General features: G+C 39.8%; 2 protein-coding genes across 2 annotated transcripts in view; one reads left to right on the top strand and one right to left on the bottom strand.

The window, feature by feature from the left end:
• Positions 1 to 5,329: 5,329 nt before the first annotated feature.
• On the bottom strand, positions 5,330 to 6,997 carry LOC146140865 (CD209 antigen-like protein D). The gene is made up of 3 exons (XM_083392725.1): positions 6,720 to 6,997; positions 5,869 to 6,004; positions 5,330 to 5,717 (listed from the first exon to the last, which is right to left on the bottom strand). Exons 1-3 carry the CDS (start codon positions 6,988 to 6,990, stop codon positions 5,447 to 5,449), a joined length of 678 nt encoding a protein of 225 aa, XP_083248851.1. The 5' UTR covers positions 6,991 to 6,997; the 3' UTR covers positions 5,330 to 5,446.
• Positions 6,998 to 13,658: 6,661 nt separating this feature from the next.
• LOC146140864 (uncharacterized) overlaps positions 13,659 to 21,974 on the top strand; it is a 39,800-nt gene continuing 31,484 nt past the window's right edge. Inside the window, exons 1-2 of the mRNA XM_083391686.1 lie at positions 13,659 to 13,927; positions 16,069 to 16,177. Coding sequence (XP_083247812.1) covers positions 13,792 to 13,927; positions 16,069 to 16,177 — 245 coding nt within the window. The 5' untranslated portion in view covers positions 13,659 to 13,791. The remainder of the gene's footprint in view (positions 13,928 to 16,068; positions 16,178 to 21,974) is intronic.

The raw sequence follows: 21,974 nt of genomic DNA, 5'->3' as shown, positions 1-21,974 counted from the left end.
AATTAAATATACTTGCCAAAAACAGCTCATGTATACAAATATGCAAATTTTACGTTTCTATACCTGAAGCGTGCTTTATTTTAGTTTCTTCTATTTCTGTTGCGTTATTCTTATCAAGCGTTCACGCGGTCAAGATCATTGAAATACGCAAAGTGAGGAAACGCCAAGCCGTGCCTCTCTTCAGATTACAAAAGTGCCAAACACTGCATTATGCGTGCCTTTTTCTTTCGCTAATTCTCTCGGAAAACATTATGAACGATTTAGCTGTGATTTGAGCCTTTTGAGGCATGCCTCAATTGTGACAGACACACTATAAAACCTTTCTTTGTCGAGCTTGAATGCCCGCACCGTGCGTGTACATTGACCATGTAGTGTAAAGCTCTAAAGTTGAAGTCATAAATAAAGGCAGACCTATTGTAAATTTAAAAGTTTTGCATCAGACGACTGGACAAAAAAAATAACACGAAACTTTCAAAGAGATTGGTAAAAAAGGAGTGGATGTGTGGCTGTCATAGGCGTAGCCAGGGTGGCCATGGCCACCCAAAATTTTATAAATATTTCACTCTTAATAATAATTTGTTTTGTAGCTTTTATGAGTAGTACCACACCAGTCGATCACAGGCATGCCAAGCCATCAAATGTCATGCAGTGTTACGTCATAAAAGTTGTAGTCATAATTACGTTTGCTATATTAATGTGGTTTTACTACTGTACTTTTTGAGCATTTTGTTTTGGCTCTCTGAATAATTTTTGAGTATTTGCGCTAAAACAACGGTTTGCCAGCATATTTATTTGTGTTCGATACGCAGTTCATACAATGCCAAAAGCTAAGCAAAAAGAGTTCAAACTTTTTTTACTTTTATTATTACGATACCGTTTTTGTGATTGTTAAAGAAAAACGTGACTCGAAAAAATTTTCGCCTCACCATCTAGGAACCTCACCGCACGTCACTCTGGAGCTGATTCATTTAAAGGCTCTGTGGCTGTAGAAAAACATAGTTTTTGTACCACCGCAAAACCACACATGTTTTGCGGTACAATACTTAGAGTCGCGTAAGGCAGTGTTTCTTAAACAGGTGAATGGTTCATCCCAAGTTGAATAAAATTTTTGCAGGGGTGAACTAACCAAAAGGGGTGAACAAGGGTGAACCGTCAGAAATGGATGATAGCTCTGCAGTAAATTGACTACTAAACTGTTGTTTTTTGGTGTTTTTTTGTGCTCATTATATTAGTAAAGTTGGTTTGCACTTGAGTGTATAGGCTATGTACAAAAATTTGATGACTGTGTTTTGTAGCTTTATATCTTTAGACTCGAGAAATTGTCGATTTGCAATGGTAAAACTTGAGTTGATCTTAACAAAAATCGAAACAACCTAAGTCATTTTGTGCTGTTATTTATTGATTAAATAGTTTTATAATATCATGAGACTAGGATAAATGAAACTTGGAGATAGATGCCGGGGCGAACAAAACTAAAATAGTTTAAGAAGCACTCGCGTTAGGTAAGGGGGTAAGAAATGCTTTAACTATACACTAGACCAGACATGGGCAAACTACGGCCCGCGGGCCAAATCCGGCCCGCTGGGTTGCATAATCTGGCCCGTCTGACAATTGGCTTAAACCAGTTCATTACTATTTTTTGATTACCGTATCCATTAACCCCACAGAAAAAACATTTATTGTTGATTTGGTTTATTGTTAATTTGGTTCATTGTTACGCCACAGTTCAATTGTTGAAACTTTGTTTAATAACAAATTAATCTGCTGAGCTAGCCTACTCAAAGATTTAAAGATAGCTCGTTTAGTAAAGTTTTTGAAGCTTTGTGAGTATAACATTAATCAAGTTATGCTAACGTATCGTAACAGTTTCAGTGTGAAAGCTAAATAAGATTTGTTTTTAAACTTGTTGATAACTAGATAAATTGTCACTGAGTGTATTAAAGAAGCGAAAAGTGGATAGTGAGCGCAGAACATTCAAAAAGGAATGGACAGCAAAATATTTTTTTACAGAAGTCGGATCAACCGCGGTATGTCTTATATGCCAAAATAAAGTTGCTGTTTTAAAAGAATACAACATCCGGCGCCAATTTGACACCAACCACGCAAACTATCTTAGTGGCCAGTCAACTCAACAACGAGAAACTACTGCGCAAAGATTAACAACAAGTTTTCGGATTTAACAAAATACTCTTTTCCAGCAAAGAGCCATTCATCAGTCAATCACCAAGGCAAGCTTTTTACTGGCTTTTAGAATAGCAAAAGCAAGCAAGCCGTTCTCTGATGGAGAGTTTATTAAGCAGTGCATGGTAGAGACAGCAGATATCTTGTGTCCAGATGCAAAAAGCAAATACGAACAAATCAGTTTATCACGAAGAACCGTGTAGAACAAATTGACGAGCACTTAGCCAGAGAGTTAAAAGGAAAAGCAGATTCATTTATATTTTATTCCTTGGCATTGGACGAAAGTAATGACGTTAAGGACACCGCCCAGCTTTTGTTTTTTGTCAGAGGGATTAATACCAATTTTGAGATAATAGAAGAACTCTTAGCCATGGAATCGCTAAAGGGGAAAACACGAGGAGAGGACCTTTTTATCAAAGTGTCTGGTGTGATTGACAGACTGAAGCTACCTTGAAGCAAACTTACAAATGTCACCACAGATGGATCACCAAATCTGACGGTAAAAATTATTGGACTGCTGAAAAGACTTAAAGATAGGATGGAAGAGGAAAGCCCTGGGATGGATATAACTTTTTTACAGTGCATCATCCACCAAGAGGCACTATGTATTGCAGCTTAATCATGTAGTGAAGGCAGTGGTGCCACTGATCAATTACATAAAAGGGACTTCACCATCGACAATTTATAAAGTTTCTTAAAGAAATAGATTCTGACCATCAAGACTTGCTTTACCATTCTCATGTTCGCTGGTTAAGTCTAGGGAAAGCATGTAAACGTGTCTGGGAACTGAAGGATGCCATTAGCTCATTTTTTAATTTAATCGGAAAAACTGATGACTTCCCTGAGCTAGAAGACATAAATTGGCTTTGTGATTTTGCTTTTGCTGTGGACATATTAACACATATGAATGAGTTGAACACAAGACTGCAAGGAAAATATCTCTTCGCCCACTAAATGTACACAAATGTTGAGGCTTTCAAATCTAAATTAACTTTATTCTCAGAACAGATTTTCAACAATTCTTTTGTGCATTTCCCTATGTGATTTTGCTTTTGCTGTGGACATATTAACACATATGAATGAGTTGAACACAAGACTGCAAGGAAAATATCTCTTCGCACACCAAATGTACACAAATGTTGAGGCTTTCAAATCTAAATTAACTTTATTCTCAGAACAGATTTTCAACAATTCTTTTGTGCATTTCCCTACTCTAGCGACGATGAAAGAAGCCCCTAAACATGCGAATAAATACAGCAAATTACTGGATAATCTGCACCAAGAATTCTGCCGTAGATTTCTTGATTTTGAAAAACTCAAAATACCATTTAAAATCGTCTTATCTCCCCTGTCTCAAGTTACTACGACTGCACGACCAGAGTTACAACTGGAACTGATCGATCTTCAGAATGACTACCTTTTAAAAGACAAGTTCATAGCCCTGAAACTGAATGACTTCTACTCTTCGTTAAGTGATGCCAGGTTCCCAAAAATTCGAAAAATGGCGCAGAGAATGTTGGTTTTGTTTGACTCAACATACATTTGTAAACAGACTTTCAGCCTGATGAATTTCAACAAATCTAAGTATAGATCTTAGTTGTCTGATTCACACCTAAAATCTGTTCTGACAATCGCAACAACCAAATTAACCCCAAATTTCGATACTTTAGCAAAAAATATTGCTTAATGACTTTGTTCAGACTGCAGTGTTTTGTTTATCGTGTCATTTAATTTCAGAAACATGTTAAATATTGTAACTATAATGTTTCGAATGAACTCTAGCTTAACACTATTGTATTTTCATTTAGCCACATGGTCCGCTTATCAAAAATAAAAAAACAATTTGGCCCGTGGTTCAAAAAGCATGCCCACCCCTGCACTAGACCTATATGTTTAGCAGAATTTGAGTCTACGAGGTTAGCCCATGATCCAATCGAAAAAGTAATGAGAACACTTTTAGAAGCCAGATAATTTTGTCGTTTACAAAATATAGGTTCGCAAAGTTGTGATTACGCTTTTTAACTCTTGATTAGGGATGTCTGATATTTGGTATTGTATTTCGATAGCGATACCCACATTTTTGGCAAAAACGTTCGTGAAACGATACCGAATTACAAAATTAGCATGTTCAAATCAGCAGAACTTATGATAATTAAACATTGAAAGATAAATTTTTCAAGTTGTTCCGCCTAAATTTGGTTTATTTTTTAGAAGTTTAGTTATACTACGGCCCGCGAGCCGGATACAGCTCTGCTGTGTAAATCGTCCGGCCAACAATCTCTTTTACAAACTGGGCAGGAGACGGTTTCTCATGTTTTAGCCATTGTAACTATTCGTAAAGGTAATTTTTTTGCGCTTTGCACATTTCTTGTTCATGTATCTTTATGTATTTAATTTCATCTTTCATTGTGACCATGCGTAAACGAATTTTTTCGCCGCCTTCCTAAATTTTCCATAAAATTAGTTTGACCCATTTTCAATTTCAAGCACCGAGGCACACACTTAAAAGTCTTTATAATAGAATGCTTAAACACTACGAATTTTAACAACATAATTGTCAGTTAAAATTTAACGGCCAGCATCAGGTACCTTTATGAGTTTGTTTTCTCTCGCGACTTGAAAAACGTTAGCCACCATGGATTTAACCGATACTTGCCTGTAAAATAAAAATGACAAGAAATTGTGTTGAGCGCGATTGTGAGTCCCAATTATTCTTTTGATTTTCACACCAAACATGAAAAAATTTAGTTTATGATTTTCTTTTAAAACATTCGGAGCTGAAAACGCAATTTTCTTTTTTAGAAAATAACTTATATACCGTTTCTATCAGAACGCGACAAATGGCGAAACCTTTCCATTTTTTAATGTTTTAATAGGTATACGATGATAACGAACTGGATAGTATACTGTTATGAAGGCTTAAAACTCAAATCGCTTTACCTATACATTTCAGCGTATGCATGAATGGGAAAATGAAAAATGAAGGATTGTCTTGAAATTTAAAAAATGAAATTCCAAATCAGCGAAAAGGTAGTTCAACAACTGAAAAAAATTGCACACAGTTGCTACGTGGCAAATAATAGACTTTAAGCTCTGCTTAAGGGTAAGACTTCAGATAAATACCGATTTGAAAAATGTATGTGGACAAAATGATGGGAAAACGCCAAAGGGCATCTGGCTGTTGTGTGCTGTTCGTTTAAAATCGTTGACGATGATTTACTATAAGTTAGAAATGGTAATCATACAGGTCTCGGCTGTACGTTGTTTAAACACCCCCACAAGGGCACTTCCATTCGCAAATGACGCGGCGAAGTTCTGTACAAATGTAGTCGTCCAACTTGTGGTTCCAGCCGTAAAGCTGGGCGCAATCACTGCCTCCGAGTTCATTGGGTTCCCCTGTATTAAAGAAGCTGTTTTCGGGGGTCACCGCGACCCCGTCGATCCACACCCAAGTCCCTTCTTGGGCGGAGTCCGTCAGTCCAACCCAGTAGTTTTGCGAAGGTCCCAAAGGGTCGATCAAGTTGTCTAAGATATACCTGTGTTTCAACACAAACAATGGTGATGATCAGGAAGCTAAACTCTTTTCTTCACAGTCCTTAAAAACATTGTAATAATATATTGTTGAAACTGATATTTTAGGCGACAATTACGTGCGACGGCCTAAAGTACCAAACACATTCAACTGACTTGCGAATAACTGGGTTTCTTAATCCGTGTGTCACCAAATCGGCTCCGATCGACTTGCAGTAAGCTCTTGCCGCCGCCCATGACCTTGTTGTGGTATCGACGTGATATTGCCGAGATATCATTCCCATAACAAGATCTGAAAGACAAAAATCATACCTTTCAACAAAGCGTAGCAACTGCATATGAGGGAAAAAACGCATGAGCTTAGCTTAACAAAGAAACATTGGCGTTAAAGGTATTTTCACTGCTAAGGTTTGTTTCATTATGTAAACATGCTGTTTTATTTCTTAAAAATTTATTTTCACTAAAAGGAACAGACACTCTTATAGCTGAAAATTGGGACTATGTCAAATGTAGTACACCTCAATCCTTCGACAGACAAACCAACTAGTCGATCATAGATGCATGCAAGGCAGGCTATAAAAGTTTAGACTGCGGTGAGTTTCGAACGACCTTCGGTCATACAAGGAACGTCGCTTTACCAACTGAACTATACACACGTTCAAAGGGCCAAGAGTCAAGATGGAACCGTGGCACCAATGCTTGCTACATGCTTTTGTAATAAACAACAAAACAACTTCATATTGAAGAGAATCTTAAATACCAAATCCATTCAATTAGCAGACTTACCGAATGGTTCGTTTAATCATGCAAGCAAGGCAAGCAATAATAACTAATCGGCCGTGAGGTTCGAACTCACGACCTCTTTCCAAGAATTTAAGTGGAAAACTAAACGCTGTATACATTTTTCATGTTAACTCTTGCTTTGTATCCAGTTTGCTCTGAACACAGATAAAGTGCTTTACCTATTCAGTACTATATTTGAATAACAAACACACTTTACGTTTTACCTGTCATGCTCTGAATCTTTTGATTCTGTTGTTCGATTTCACTTGTATTTACTGATCCCGAAGGCCCAATGGGCCCCTTTAAACCTTCTGCGCCCTTTTCTCCTTTGGGCCCTTGCTTTCCCGGTCTTGCTACAACCGTTGAATTGGAGCAATTTGGTTTCCACACAGATGAGGCAGGTTTGCATAGCAAAAGTTCGTCGTCGCCTCGACTAGTTGCACAGTAGATCGAACATACAATGCATAACACAGTTGTCACTTTAACATTATACATGTTTAACTGCTGAAACTGATAAAGTATATCACAGTCAAAACGGATCGAAATAAGGCGTATCTTTTTAAATGGGTATACAAACAACTATACAGGGTCATGGTCGTAGCGGGTGCTATTTTCATTGTGAGGAATGCGCGATTTGCCTAATAACCATAATTATAATCCGGGTGATTGCCAGTTCTTATGGCCCTGACACATTTGCTTTGATAACAGTGTTCCATTAAATTCCCGATCAGGCACTCGTAAAACTAGCAAATTTTTAGCAAAGAGATGCAGTAATTTGTACGGCGAAATAGACATATAATTATAAGTGTTGTGAAAGAGTTTTAACATGACTGAAGACCGAGACTAAGTCCAAAAGCAAGTCAATTTCAGTAAATTACAAGCCAGTTCCATTGCCAGTCAATTTCATGTTAAGTTTTAAAATTAGCGATTCACTCAATTTAAGAAATATTTCGCAAACCCAAAAAAAACGATAAACCAGCAAGCATTTTTTTAAGTAAAAAATTAATCTAAATTATAGCTTAATTTTTTATTTACAAAAAATATTTTTAATTAAAACACTAAAAATTAGCCCATCCTATACGTCATTTGCCTGTCAAGTTAAGTCATTTGAAACATTGACTTAAGTACAGTATAGCTATGCAATTGCAACACTGCATATTAGCTAACAACTTGCTAACAAATCCCAAAATGATGTGCTTTCAGTTTGAGCATTTACATTGTCGCTCCACCCACAATTCAAGACACAATCCCGAAGTAAAGGCTACCTGCACTATTTTTCTACGGTAGTTATCACGGTATTTCAAAACCTATCTTCAAAACAAAATCGAAAATATAATGCTAGAATTCGAGACTCGCGACGCGGCTCAGTCAAAATAAACAATAGCCCATCGGGGCTTCAGAAATAAGCCCCTTTGTCAGATATATCGCACCTAAACAAATGACAAAAATAGTATATATGCTGAGTCGCCTTTCTGGTTTCATTTCAAGTTAATTTTTTTCAAAACTTTTCTCCTCTCAGCCTAATTTTGCCTTGTATGGAAAACTGTCTTTTATAAGGACAGTATCCTAAAAGCGTCTTCTTATATGAATTTTAATTTGACGGAATGCTTTTTTAGACTACACACATTCCTCTGCTTTGTGGGCGGCTTTCAAGTCGTAATGATATTCAGACCTGCTGGTGTATTGGCAAAATAACATCAACAAACAAGCGTTGCATTTCAGTCACGAATTATAACAAAGCGGAAATCACGGGCCTTTTTATTGTGAGTCAAGTTATTCGTAAAATAGACTAACACCAGATGTCAAGTCTTTTAAAAAACTAAAGTCAAAACACAATCCACGCATTAGTATCCCAAGTAAAGTTATTATTAGAGAAAGTGAACTGCAACTCACTAATAGAAAATATAAACTGTTGAAATTGCTTAACTGGTTCGACAAATGTGTAATACCCTCTACAAAATAACAAACAAACAGAAGCATCATGTAGCAATCTAATCGTTTTACGTGCAACAACAACAATATAAGTGTCGAATTAAATCCCAAGTATAACACAAGGAAAAGTACCCCTGTTTGTAAATCAATAGTAACCGATTGCTACAGAAGAAAGTACAACAGGAACTTAAGTAACATATTGCTAGATTTGAGTTCACGTGAGAACAATTCTTACTCAAATCAAAATACAAATTGTCAGTGGAGCATGTTAAAATTTTTGTGGCAAATCGGAACACATATCAAAAAAATGTTTCATGGGTAACAAACGATTGCCCCTGTTAAAGCGTGACGGTGTGTAACTTCATGCTTTTTTATATACATGCTTTGTAAACACTGAGAATTGGGGATATCGACAGTCTGTTGTATCGATGCATGATATACTTCAGCTACCAGGCCAACCTCCGTTGTTTGGGTTTTACAATAATATTTAAAAGACCGTATTTTTTTACGAAAATCCGCTAGCAGCCGCTGTTACACTTTGAGGAATGACATTTCGCGCGTGAGGCAAGGTGGGCAGTATCGACATCTAAAAAGGACCAATGTTTTCCGAACATTTATATATTTTCAACAACAAGCATATTACGGTTGGATGTTTTTCTATGTACAATGTTATGTTCACTTTATATTACACTTAATATGTGATTACAAATTAAAAAAAATCCTGATGCAATGTGTGTTTGCCACTTGATCATTTAATATTAGTAAATAGAAAACAAATAATTCCGGTTTGTAGAAAGAAAATCATGATTAGTGTTCCGCATCGTGCATATATGGTGAAATCAATCGTAGATATAACCTGATGTGATTCATAAAAAAACGTTATAATCAGGGTGTTTAAACATTTGTTAAAATTGTCGGAATGCAACATCAGAACAAAACGTGTTTAGGATTTACAAATAATAACATCGTTTTTATAGACAACCTGGCGAAGGTACAGTGGTGATCACAATTTACTCATCAATGTATTCGTAACTTAACGTGAGTCTACATAGAAATACGGTCAACCACGTGTTGTTCTATTAAAATTTGTTTAGTGTCAAGCATTTTTGATAAATCAAAGCCGCGTGATGTGTTGGCAGAATGTGTTTACCAATTATGCATACAGAGTGTACGGATACACGCACAGATTAAAACACTTGCCGGGAACGCAGGAAATAAATTGGTCCGCGGCGCGGCGCATAACCTAACAAGGATTTATCGGCACCTAATTATTCCCACGTTGCCTGCGAGTTAATTATTGCCAGTGGTGAGTCCGCTCTGTTTGTCAGCCAGCGGCACCGGTGACTACTTGTTGAACGACCAAACATCAGGGCTCTGTAGCTGGACTCTCGTAAACCCGCCGTCGAAGTGGGACGAAACGATAGTAGGCCAGAAAGACATTCCAGGCTCTTTGCTGGTGTGTTGTTATGAGCGCAAATTAACATAAGCGTAAATAGGTTTCAAATAAGCTTCGGAACCTTGAACAGTAAGGTGTATTTTAAGAAGTCAATAGCGTATGTTTTATGTATTAAGGAAGCGCAAATTAACATGAGCGTACATAGGTTTCAAAAAAGTTTCGGAACCTTGAACTGTAAGGTTTATTTTATGAAGTAAGATAGTGTAAATTAATATATGCGTATGTGGGTTTCAAAAAAGCTTTGGAACCTAAAATAGTTAGGTGTATTTTATGAAGTAAGAAACACTAATGATTGTTGTGAAGTCTGTGGTAAGATATACGGAATGCAGTGTTTCAAACCGGTGTTTATAGTTAAAGTTTATTGAATGGTACTGGCTTTGACACTTTCTATTTATTATATACTCCTCGTCAAGAAACGTTTTGAATGGATTCGCAGTTTAAACTAAACTAATCAAGCCTACTTGCGGCCAGACATATTTCTTTCGTAATATGTGAAACGTTATTTGTGCTGATTGGATGTCCTTCAGGTCGGCTACCCCAGGGCCTTTCGTATCACTTACACGTCTGGTCGTTATACTCACCAATAAACAAACCTCGATATTACCAATATAGGATGATTATTAGAAAGTGTTTAAATATATCCGGGCAAAAATGATATGCGTTTAGTTAGCCATAATTAAAAGCATTTACGCCAACTAAATGAAAGCTAATTCTCCGAAACGGTCTTATGTATACCTTTACGAAATAGTTCAACAGGCAGGGCCGTTCCGGTTTTACAAACTTGAAAGTTTTCGTCGTGTCAATTAATGGTTGGTCGCAAGAGGTTTTTAATGTTCTGAAACGTGTCTGTTACTTTATTTAAATCACCACATGGCGTTAGTCGAATTCGGGCTGACTACAACCTTGTCCAGAAGACACCCCTAGATGTTAATGCTTTACATCCTTTAAAATATAATATTTGTGTATCCCGCTTTTTTATACCTTGCAAACCTTCTCTAAAGATTGTGGAAAGCATTGCGTGACAATTTGATTACTCAAAAGCCAGTGTTACAAACGCCGACGTAGGCCTACTGTAGGTTCGCTATTTTATACGCAGTAACAGTTCGAAAAAATACGCCAACCAAGTTGCGGCGTGGCGCAAGTCAGTGGGACAATTGATCCGCTCGGTCAACAACAAAAAAACAGCGCGTACACACATAAATCAATAACGAGTTCGCGTTCTGCGGCAGGGCATCAGTCGGTGATGTGTACAGGGCATGTCGATTTTGTCAGCGCAGCCCGCAAGAATGCCACAGGTGCGACGGGGGTTCGCCGTCGGCCCGCCAACGTTAGGAGCGGCGAACGCAATCGTGGTCGTTGTCGATTTATTCGAACAACATTTGTCGAGGCGGGCGAGGGTAAACACTTGTCAGCTCGGCGCACGTCGCCTACTCGATAAGCAACGATTGCTAAGCGCCTTATCCACACGTCGGCCTTCCGTGGAGGGCAAATGCCTCGAGCTGGAGGGCAAACAAACAGTTTCGAAGACCCCTGTCCCCCTTCCAACAACCAGTGTGCGCGTGTAGCGGCTCTCAATCGTTACACACACCTTTATCACCGCGCCACGACAGCGCTGCGATAGCTGTGACTGCTGCGTTGACAGTTAAACAGAGGGTTATCAAAGTTGCAGAAAAACAAGAACAGGTCCCAGCGGTTGCTGCATGTTTTATTTACAGAATCTGCCTCAATGCCGTGTCCATAAAATGCCAAAAAACTCTTTTGGACATCTAATAAGCTCTGATGCGTAATAACTATACAACGCTAGAGTTGGCGCATCACGCGTGTTTGTTTTGTGCCGTCTAAATAAGCGCAATCTTGCCTTCAGAGCATCCGCTGTGTGAAGCACTTTAAGGCAATGTTGCCAATTCAGTTTGAAAGGCGCTTATTGAGGGGAAATGTATAATAAAAATCCGGGTGTTATCAATTGTCCACTTCCCGTGTCTTGCAAATAGTCTTCCGCGGTCGGATTTTAGCGACCGTCCCAAGAGGAATTCAGCCCACGTCTGTGGCAACTTTGAACTCATCAAAATAGATCAAACTTCAAGTTTAACAAAGGCATTGTTGTTTGCAAATCTTTACACTCGTTACTTAACCGCCGTGTCGTTTGTCGCGCGCAGCGGAAGCGGTGTTCGCGCGACACGCAAAAGGCGACAAAAACGCCGCGACAATCCCAGAAAGCCGGACGCACGTGACGTCAGCAGCGCGACTGAAAAGGGAAAAAAGTTGAGAGCGCGTTCGCGATATCGGCCCCTTGGGTTTTGCGCAGCGACGTCGCCGCTCATGGTTTAATTTCAGAGCGGCGTAGGCTTCCGCGCGGAGGATACTATATGAGAGAGGCTTTCTCGCAAATAAAAATGGCGTCGCCGCGACCTTGTTTAGTTTTGTGAGCCTGTAGTTTGCTTTTGGGTGTTTAGTGCTTGCTCTTTAATCAGTTTAGACCGATTTATTTGCGTTCAGCTTTGCGGAGAAGGATTCAAATCGGCGCCGTGTACTTGCACACCAGACTAGAACTATATAGTAGTACTTAAGTTAAAAGCTGCGTCCTATGGGATCTTTCAAGGTTCGCGTTTAGGTCGGGAAGTGTCACACCAAAGGTCAAGGCGTTTGGAACCAACAGACGGGCAGGCCAAGATTTGTACGTCAGCTGATAGCAGCTAAAATGTGTTTGATAGATACCCGACAGTCTGGTGAAAACATGTAAGCTAAACTTCCAAACAGGCTGTGTTATCTTGCTTTCTGTGGCGCGCCGTGTTTGGTATGTGTCGAACTGTATACATTTTCTTGTGGAGTGTTGCTTTGCCAGGGAACGCTATCATTGCCAGTCTCTGTCCACGTTGGAGGTCGAAATGTCGCACCGCGTCGTTTCTGAACTTAACAAGGGTAGCCAAGGTCGTCACGGGACAGAAACGAGACATCCGTTTTTACTTCAGTTTCAGTGTTAGGGGGTTGTAAAGCTTAGGTCTTTCGCCATTAAAGTAGAATTGCAATGAAGAAAACAATATGCATAAAAGCGTTGGTTGATTATTATCTAAGCAAAGTTTTAGCTTTTCACTTTAAGGTTTGGAAATTATCGAGTCATTTCTAGACCAGAAATATGTTGGGAAAGCGTGATGATTTAAATGCGTTGTCTGCTCTAAACTGATAGTCGGCCAAGGTCAATTGCAGAACTAAGTCAAAGTATTTAGAGAATTCATATTCTGTTCTTCCGCAAATGTATGTAAACATTTAATTATCTTGAGTTTACGAGAGCCTAAAACTGTAAAAACCAACAAGGACCCGTTGAAATTGTATCCGCCGTCTTCCCTTGCCGTTCGAATCGGAAATTCCAAAGCATGACGGTTACGGCAAGGGGGGACGACAACTGTTGATGCTCACGTTAAGATGGGTCATGCCATTAGCCGCAGTTGCTCAAGTTTAACCCAAACATTTTTTTTTATTCAAAGCCAAAATCATGTTAGGCAAATTGGCGTCGGGAAAAAAGTAAAAGCAAAACTGTATTAATTACGGGAAAAATGTTCCTTCATTTGTGACAAACCCGTATAACCCTTTGTGATTACCGCAGTTATGCATGTATTAGCGACAATAACGTTTAACGCATTGTCGTGGCATGTTCTGTTGCTTTACTTTGCCGAATTTACTCGTGAAAAGTTTAATCGCAAATAACTCTGTTTTTCGTCAGCAGATATCAGACCGCGATACGCAAAACAAAACTGTAAACAATACCCCGTTAAACATCCTGGTATAGCTGTGTATACGATGCCATCCGTAACGCGAACCTAAGACGTCGCCAACCCAACCCCCACATACAAGAACACAAGCACGCGCGAGTATAGGACAGGCACACTTGTACTTCACGTGGATCGGATAATATGCATCTGTCTATCGTCAAAGGTCTCGCGCTGATTTTCTTGGTTTGTGCGAATCGGACCGTCTTGGCCCTGGACGCCGCGGACCCGGCGACCGACGGCCAGCGGGACCAGATCGCGGCCAGTCGCTGCCCCCAAGGTAGGGTCCATAGACGTCGCGCGCGCTAATTTGTTTGTTTGTAAACAGCCACAATGGATATCCGAAAGGTCGTGCGCTCGTACAATGCGCCGCGATGCTTATCAGGAAAGCGCAGTTTGTCGAGACGCCTATTGCTTTCTTACACACTTTTTTGTGGATACACGACGGGAGTGCAGGAGTGTTCTAAAACCGTTTGACGACAGTCGAACCTAAAACTCAAATGAACACCTTTCGTTGTTCTTTCTCGTGTATATTGCAATGGGCGATATCCGATGTCTTAAAAGTTCGGCCAACCGAGCCATACCTAAAGAAGTTAAATGGATAACTGCATCAATATGAAATAAGGAAGATTCGTTTGTAACATATTACCTTTAGATATTAATAAATTATTTCCTAAAAATATCAAGCATGGCTAAAATGCGAGTTTGATATCATGTCGATACCGATAGCACGCAAATATCGGATAAATACCGATACTACTTAAAATAAATTTGGATATGATACAAAAAAAAATCTGTTGTTGCCGACCATAATTTCGCCGGATTGGGCTTTACCCCAATCGAAATTTCTGCGCTTTACCGACCTATCATTCAGGAAATTTCCCCTTTTGTCAATTTGATGATTTATATCCGCGATATAGCAACCGAAAACGGTTTGTCTAACTCTTCCCCGCGCGTACACGCAAATACACACGGCGATATTTCTGTTTCTGAATGTCATAGCGGTACTTTAAATGCCGACGTGGAAGTTTCACGGGCCGCCGAAAAGGGAATTGCTTGTATCGCGTCTTATCGGGCCTGGAAAGTTGTTTCGACGGGACCATTGCGGCACATTTGTTAAGGTTATCGCAACATTAAAAACAATGCGGTTTGCTTTGGTACACAGTAAGGGGGTCATGACCGAATAAGAACTTTTAGGCTTTCATTATAAATATGATTGGCTTCGGAGGCAAAACAACCATCACCAACAAGTTCAGTAATGTATGCAACAATTTACGGCCTTTTACCACAAAGGCAAGGAGTGGTCAACCATTCGGCCATCGAGAGGAACACTTGTTATACAAACTTCCTGTATTAACCGCAAACAGTCAATACGCCGAATACATGCGAAGAAACCGCCATGTTTTTTACCTAAACATGTGCGCTTGCTCAGCTAGAGTCATTTCAAAAGTTACCCACCATTCGTCTAATTGTTATTCCTAATAGAAGATTAGTTAAAAACTTTCACGATGTAAAAACTTGTAACTATGTATGTATATATATATATATATATATATATTGACTTTTGGTACACTATACACGAATCTGTAATGTAGCTCAATAATGAATTGCAAAGCAAAAAAGGTCCAAACTGTGGTCCGCGGACCATTGGTGGTCCGCGACGACTGCACAGGTGGTCCGTGGCGGTATGGCAAGAAATTTAAAAGTCACACAGATCTGTTGTACAGTACATACCCTTTAAAGATGATTGCTACAGTTATGCACAACTTAATGATTTTGAAAGCTTCTGCTATCCAGTATCGTAATTCTCACTTGTTGCGCCTTCGTTTTAGTCAAAATGTTGTTTACGCATCCCTCGTCTATGACGTAATGATATACTTATCGCCATTCAGAATTTGCGGTTTTGTTGAGATCATTCCAAGCGTTTGCCTACGCAAAAGTTGGTGCCTACACAAAAGTTTCCATCCCATTAATATTGTCAGTTTTGTAAATAAATAAAATTCGGGTTCATTCGTTTTTGATTCATATTGCGGTCCGCGAAAAAACAGATTCACAAATAGCAGTCCGTGGTCCAATAAAGTTTGGGAAACCCTGATCTACTGTGAATGTGTGGAAAACGTCTTAATCAAGATGGTGTCGGTCTACTCGACCTTTTTGGCTTTGCAATTTATTATCAAGCTATATCGACTTTATACTCAAACGGTATTAGAATCTAAGTCAGAACGTGCAAGTATTAATGAATAAAATTAACGAAATCGACACTGTAACCCCCCATCTGACCAAAAAACGTAAACGTAATGCCACAGGTTTGTCGACCCCTGTGTAAGGCAACGCCATTTGTATACAACGTTAACGATAGATCCCTTTATTTTGGCTGACCATTTGTAGTTTTGCTAATGAGACGTTTTGCATTTTGTTTAGAATGTTCTTGTGAGAAGGATGCGCGACGTAATCAGTTGATGGACGTGGACTGCTCGTCGCGGAACCTGGTCCACGTGCCAAGTGGCCTGCACCATGTGACAAGTACACTGTAAGTCCTCTATCAACCAACTCAGTGGTTCTCAACCGGTTTGGCTTGCGGCACCCTACAGAAATTATAAATATTTTGCGGCACCCTTGCTCGTATTTTTGCTGAGTGATTAAATATACGTTACAAAAATCGAAATTAAAACTGAACATAATTTACTGTCCAACAAGGTTGATAAAACCTTTTTAATTTTTGACACTTTTATCGTACACAAAAAAGTGTGTCGAAAAGCTTACCAAAACAAAAACTGGAATCCTAAAGAATTTGAAATATATCTCGGCACCCTTGAGCGTTACAAATGGCACCCCGGTTGGGAACCACTAGATTAAGTTCTTGGTTGTAATTAGTTAAAAAAATCTATAAGCAATTGGTATGTCACGTTGTGTGAAGGTTCATCATAAATGTTGTTTGTTTTTCTAACCTGGTGTTAGAGGCATTCTTACTGACTAGATCTAGTTTCAGTGCTATCACTATACTATGTTAAAAAGGAATGAAATAAATAACTAGGAAAGTTGAAAACAATGTCAAGTAATTTTGCTCGGGTGTTTCTTAGACGTCATTATTCGTTTAGGGTTTTTGTGTCAAAAAATGAGACAAAGCGATTTACCGTGAAAAAGTGAGAGTTAAAAATGTATGTTTGCTAAATAATTCAGCTCTGAAAGACTCAAATGATACTGTACAGTGTAAAGTGTTTATTAACGCATAAAACACCTAAATCAATCGATTGCCACAAGCCAAATCTCAGAGTTCTTATATGCGCTGGTAGTAAAATTTGAGAACAGCGTTAAAACGTGAAAATTCGAATGTGTTTTGTTGTGTTTGAAAGACGCGAAATCTATGCCATTTGTATTGCATATCCCAACTTAGGGAGGATATCCCAAAATACTTACTTGACGTCAATTCGCCTTTCTGGCTTTGTGGTTTTGCACAGCGGGATATAAATTGTAGTAGAGCCCGATCCCGTTACGCTCAATGCGAGATCGCCGATTCTTCACTGGGGCGTAAAACTTGAAATTCTCAGAAACTCTGGAAACGAAAACTGTAATTTGTACGACGTTGATAAAGCGAACTTGAGCGTTTGCGGAGCTGTTATTTCCCTGGTGACACAACAATTATATTGCCTGTTGTACTGTAGACTATATTAAGGCCTGTCGTTTTTTTGATTTTTTTACCCTTTTTTGTTATTAAAGCAAAACAAAATAAAAAGTATTACACATGAAGAGATTTTACATATGTCTGGACACTTCTGATAACCATATAAGGCGTTTTTTAGACAATTTTTTAATTGATGTGTGGTTTGCTACTTGCTATAAAACCAGTTGATAAATCGTTGCTCTGCGGCGTGATGCTTACAACGTTAGATTCAAACGCGCACATGAAAGCTTAAAACCTAACAATATGGTAGAAAGGTAACATTTTGGTTACGAAAAAATACTACCCGGAGGTCTGGCGTAAATTAAGCAACATGGTGCGTATAGATTATCCATGGAGTTGCATTTTTTCCTCCATAGCCTTCCAGTTTTCTAACGTGAATGTTAGATGCTATCTTGGGCATTTGAACTCGAAAAGCCATATGTCGAACTTAAGCAATTATGAATTGCTTAAAAAGCTCAACAATTAGGTGTTAATATGGCTAAGTATAGTATTTGGCTAAAGTGTGTCAGCTGGAAAGGTGTAATCAATATAAGAATTGTGCAAAAATTTCAACTCTGTATCGTAACAACATTCGGAGTTATTGCCCAAAAACAATCTCTTGCGCCAAGTTCGCCCAGGTTTCCAATGTGAGCCTAAAGTTCGCAAGGAAACCCGCGTCGCCATCAACAGGTGTAAAGAAGCGACGAAAGGCCGCTCTGAACTAATCCTCGGTGGCCGGCAGCTGATGACAGAAGGTTCGAGCCAGGATTTCCGCCCCTATGGGTCGCACCCACCGCCCCCGCGCCAGGGAAACAAAGGGGATTTTTTTCGTCTCGACACGTGCGCATCTGGCTGTCTATTCGTTACTTTTGACTGACATGTCATTCGACACTTTGCGAAGGCGTTGTTTGATCAATGAGCAAAGGGTGGAACTACGCAGTGTACACACGAAACATTTGTTTCAACTTTTTTTCAATTTAATAAAAAACAAAGCATAGAATGAAAGCTATTAGCTAATCGCTCTCAAACGGGAGCCCGCGTGGAAATTATCAGGAGTCCGCGCAACGTAGTTTGCGTATATAATTGAAGAGTTTATATACAGTAGCAGTTTGAATGATTACTGATTTTAATTGATTGTACGACATTTTTCTATATTCCTCGCTTTAAAAGTTATGGGTCCGCCATTATTTCAGGACAGTCGCGAAAAAAGTTTGAGCTTTTCAAGCGATATATAATTATGTCAAAACAACAAATTAAAAAGGAAAATGATAAAAAAAAAAACGTCTTCCATTTTGTTCGAAAAAATAAACTAAATGCCTTTCGGCTTTTTACAATGATTGAATTCTGTCATCCAGAGAGGTTGTTGCCAAACTTATCTGATTAACCAAATTCCTTGAGTTGTGTTAGCGACCGAGTGTTTCACTGACCGTGTCACATCTAAGTGTTGCATAAGTTATTGTCTTGTCGAACTATGCGTTGGTTCGTGTTATAAGTGAAGAGGAAAGGCGACCCTGAACATAAAGTGGATTGAAAAGCGTCGGATTATCCTTAAAACGGTCACCGCGCCGCCGCCTTCACACACACTTTATTCCACCGCGTTTGCGCTTTTCCCAGTAAATGCGCCCAATGCCCTTTGCGCCGATGTTTCAACCGGCGATATTTTGCCAAAATCTATGGACAAACGCAAAAAGCCGAAGGCCTTAATCTATTTCGCCGCCCTTTTGCGCAAAGCGTTATGAGCCATCGTAAAATGCCACACGCAGCTCGTCAGGGAAAGGCGGTAAGGCCTCAGAGCGACGCATTATTGGATTTCGATTTGCGTCTTGACTTGGAACGCCGCCAGACCGCGGTTAAGTTCGAAGGCTCTTGGTGAACGAACGGACATCGATGCACCAACGTCACTCTAAATTAGCGTTTATTAACCTTTTCATATTTGTTACCTCCCAGTAGGACTTAATCAACGTTCCCTTTTTCTTTCATAAAGCAAAACTACAAAGATCATATACTTTGCCTTTAGGTGCATTAAAATTGAATGCTTCTAAACGACTGGATATTTTTTGCTGAACCGCCAATTACCTCCTGGGATTGTCAAATTAGTCTTTTCGGGTAATTAATTAACAACAGGTTAGAAGTGATACAAAAATAAGGAAGTATTTTGAATAATACTAAATAGGCAACGTTGCCTGAAGTCGCCGAAAGGCGGTGACAACAGCCCCATGTGGAATGTTAATTTAATAGCAGCAGCTCTATCGTAATCAAGCAACGGGCGTGCATTGGACGCCGATGTACTGTGGAGACGGAGCCCGTTTTGCGCTTCTCCTACTATTCTATGTGGGCGCCTGGTTGTGAATAGCTCTTAACGACCGTTATGTGTATCACTCTGACGAGATGGTACCTAAAGTGTTGGTCAGCATATTTGTGATTTGTGCGCGGCGTAACACTGATATCGTTAGCTTGTGTGGGGCTCTTTTAAATCGTAACGGATCGTAATGTACTATACCGTAATCTATTCACGAGATGCGAGTATCGTTTGTTAACCAGGCAGAGTAACATATGTACCACGCAACATGTGTGGCACCTGTATTGTATATAAACTAGACTGGTATCGTTACGTATCGTACCAGATCGTAAGGTATCGTAAAAAACTGGCATTCTAATATATCGTAATATCCTTTGCCTCAAGAGCTGGCAATTGTACACAGGTTAAGCGCATCTGAGCACCACATGTCGCCCGTTTCGTCCTAGTTTTAATAAGCGAGTCTCAAGGGAACGAGCACAGCCAGAAAAGCGTATAACCTACAAACAAACGAGACGGACTTGGGTTTCGAAAAGGGAGAAAAAACGCTGGGAGATTACGACTGTCGAAGGTCCGCCCGACATATATATATATTAGTCAAGTTGCTTTTCGGTTTCTTTGGCACGCTCCAAGTCTAGGGAACGCAATACTGGGCAAACAGCACGCGTGTTGCAGCTCGCAACAAGGCTTGTTGATTGTGGCTCCACCGGATTACCATCGGGGGGCGATCGGCTATCCGATGACCGTCGGGTGCTTTCAGAGCCAAGAGCGACCTTCGCCGTGCGACTGAACCTGGTTTTGAGGTCCTAAATGGGTCAGCGCCCGCGCGGCGTCGCCCTATTTGCTCAAACCCCTCGGCGAATTTGCACAGCCCCGAAGCTGGCGTTAATCGCGAAAAGGCGAGCGCTGCCCACAAAGCGTGTAACTTTTTTTCCTTTGCCCACCTGATGATATCCACACGAATTAGCTTCTTTGAAAAACGGATTAACGTCTTTGTTTTTGGTATGATCGATCATTAAAATCTCTTCGGCGCCTAGTGTTTGCGGGACCAGTTTATGGCAGTAATTATTGCTACAAAAATGCGCTGATGGAATTTAGAGCAAAATATAGGCGATCTTACAATGGATTGTGCGACACGCAATACTTTATTTACACTATAAGAGCGTTTATTTTATTTCTGACTCACAACATCATATTCATGTTTATGTACAGGGTGGGCCAAAAGTAGGCTTACAGGTTTTCGACAGCGTAGGCTTGGAAGAAGGGGTATATTGAATGGCCACCACGCTCACCTGACCTGACACCAATAGTTTTAGGTTTTGGGGTGTTGTAAAGGACAAGGTGTATGAGCAGAACCCCAAAACAATAAATTTACTTTTAGACCCAAACCCTACTTTTTATAACTGTAAGCCTACTTTTGGCCCACTCTGTATATGCATACTAATTAAGAGTCGCCATCGACTATGCTGTACTATGCTATTCAACATGTATGTGGCGATGGTGTTGCTTTCTTGGTCGTAAAACCAAGGTGCCAAATCCCGTTCGATCAAACGCTACCTAATCCTCTCTCAAGCGTGTTAAGTATAGCGCTTCAGAGTTCTGAGAGCCGCCGTGCTTTGGTATTAGCTTGATCAGCGCGGGTGGCATTCGGCTGAGTGATGACCCTTCTGCGTGGCCGTCATTTTTCATCGTGTCCAAACTCGGCAAGCCGCTCAATTTGACTTTCATCGCGAGTAGAATTTCGTGTTTACGCTGACAAACAGCCGAACTAGAAGTGAGTAGAGATTGCGGATTATGTGCCCGTTGCTTATGCCCGGACGGACTTCAAAGAGTCGCAGTGCGATATACATTCCTACTTGTTTGGTTTTACAGGTCTTCATGTTAGCTTTGCTGGGCCATGACCCATTTTAAACACATAGGCTGCCCATGTATTTTGAGATGTTTGGCGTGAAGTTGTTCTCGAATAAGGTGTGTCCACGTCCATGCTCCTGAAGTCTTAAAATTGGCGTAAAATCGAACAGCCCAGAAAAATAGGGTTGTTGGTTAGCCTGTTGGATATTTGGTTGCAAATATTCTCAAAAACGTTCTTTATTTGTTATTGGTAAATCCAATTATTGGTTTTCGTACGATAATGTAGTTTATTGGCAGTAGTCTTTCAGTAGTTTTATCGCATCAACTTTGATTTTGTGAAAGAAAAAAGTTGCTTGAACGAACGTATTATGATTATATCGCTGAAATACCGTAGTGGAATATTTGTGTGAAAACCGCTGTGGGGAACCCTAAGTTTTTTAAATTATTTTTCTCTTGCAAAATATTTGGAATGTGACGCTATTCTCCACATGTAGCATGGCAGAAAGACAAACGCTGATA

The sequence above is a fragment of the Ascidiella aspersa genome, chromosome 6, assembly GCF_963924565.1.
Source record: "Ascidiella aspersa chromosome 6, kaAscAspe10.2, whole genome shotgun sequence".
Lineage (NCBI taxonomy): Eukaryota > Metazoa > Chordata > Ascidiacea > Phlebobranchia > Ascidiidae > Ascidiella > Ascidiella aspersa.
The sequence above is the reverse complement of the archived record's forward strand: the minus strand, read 5'-3'. Positions and strand labels throughout refer to the sequence as shown.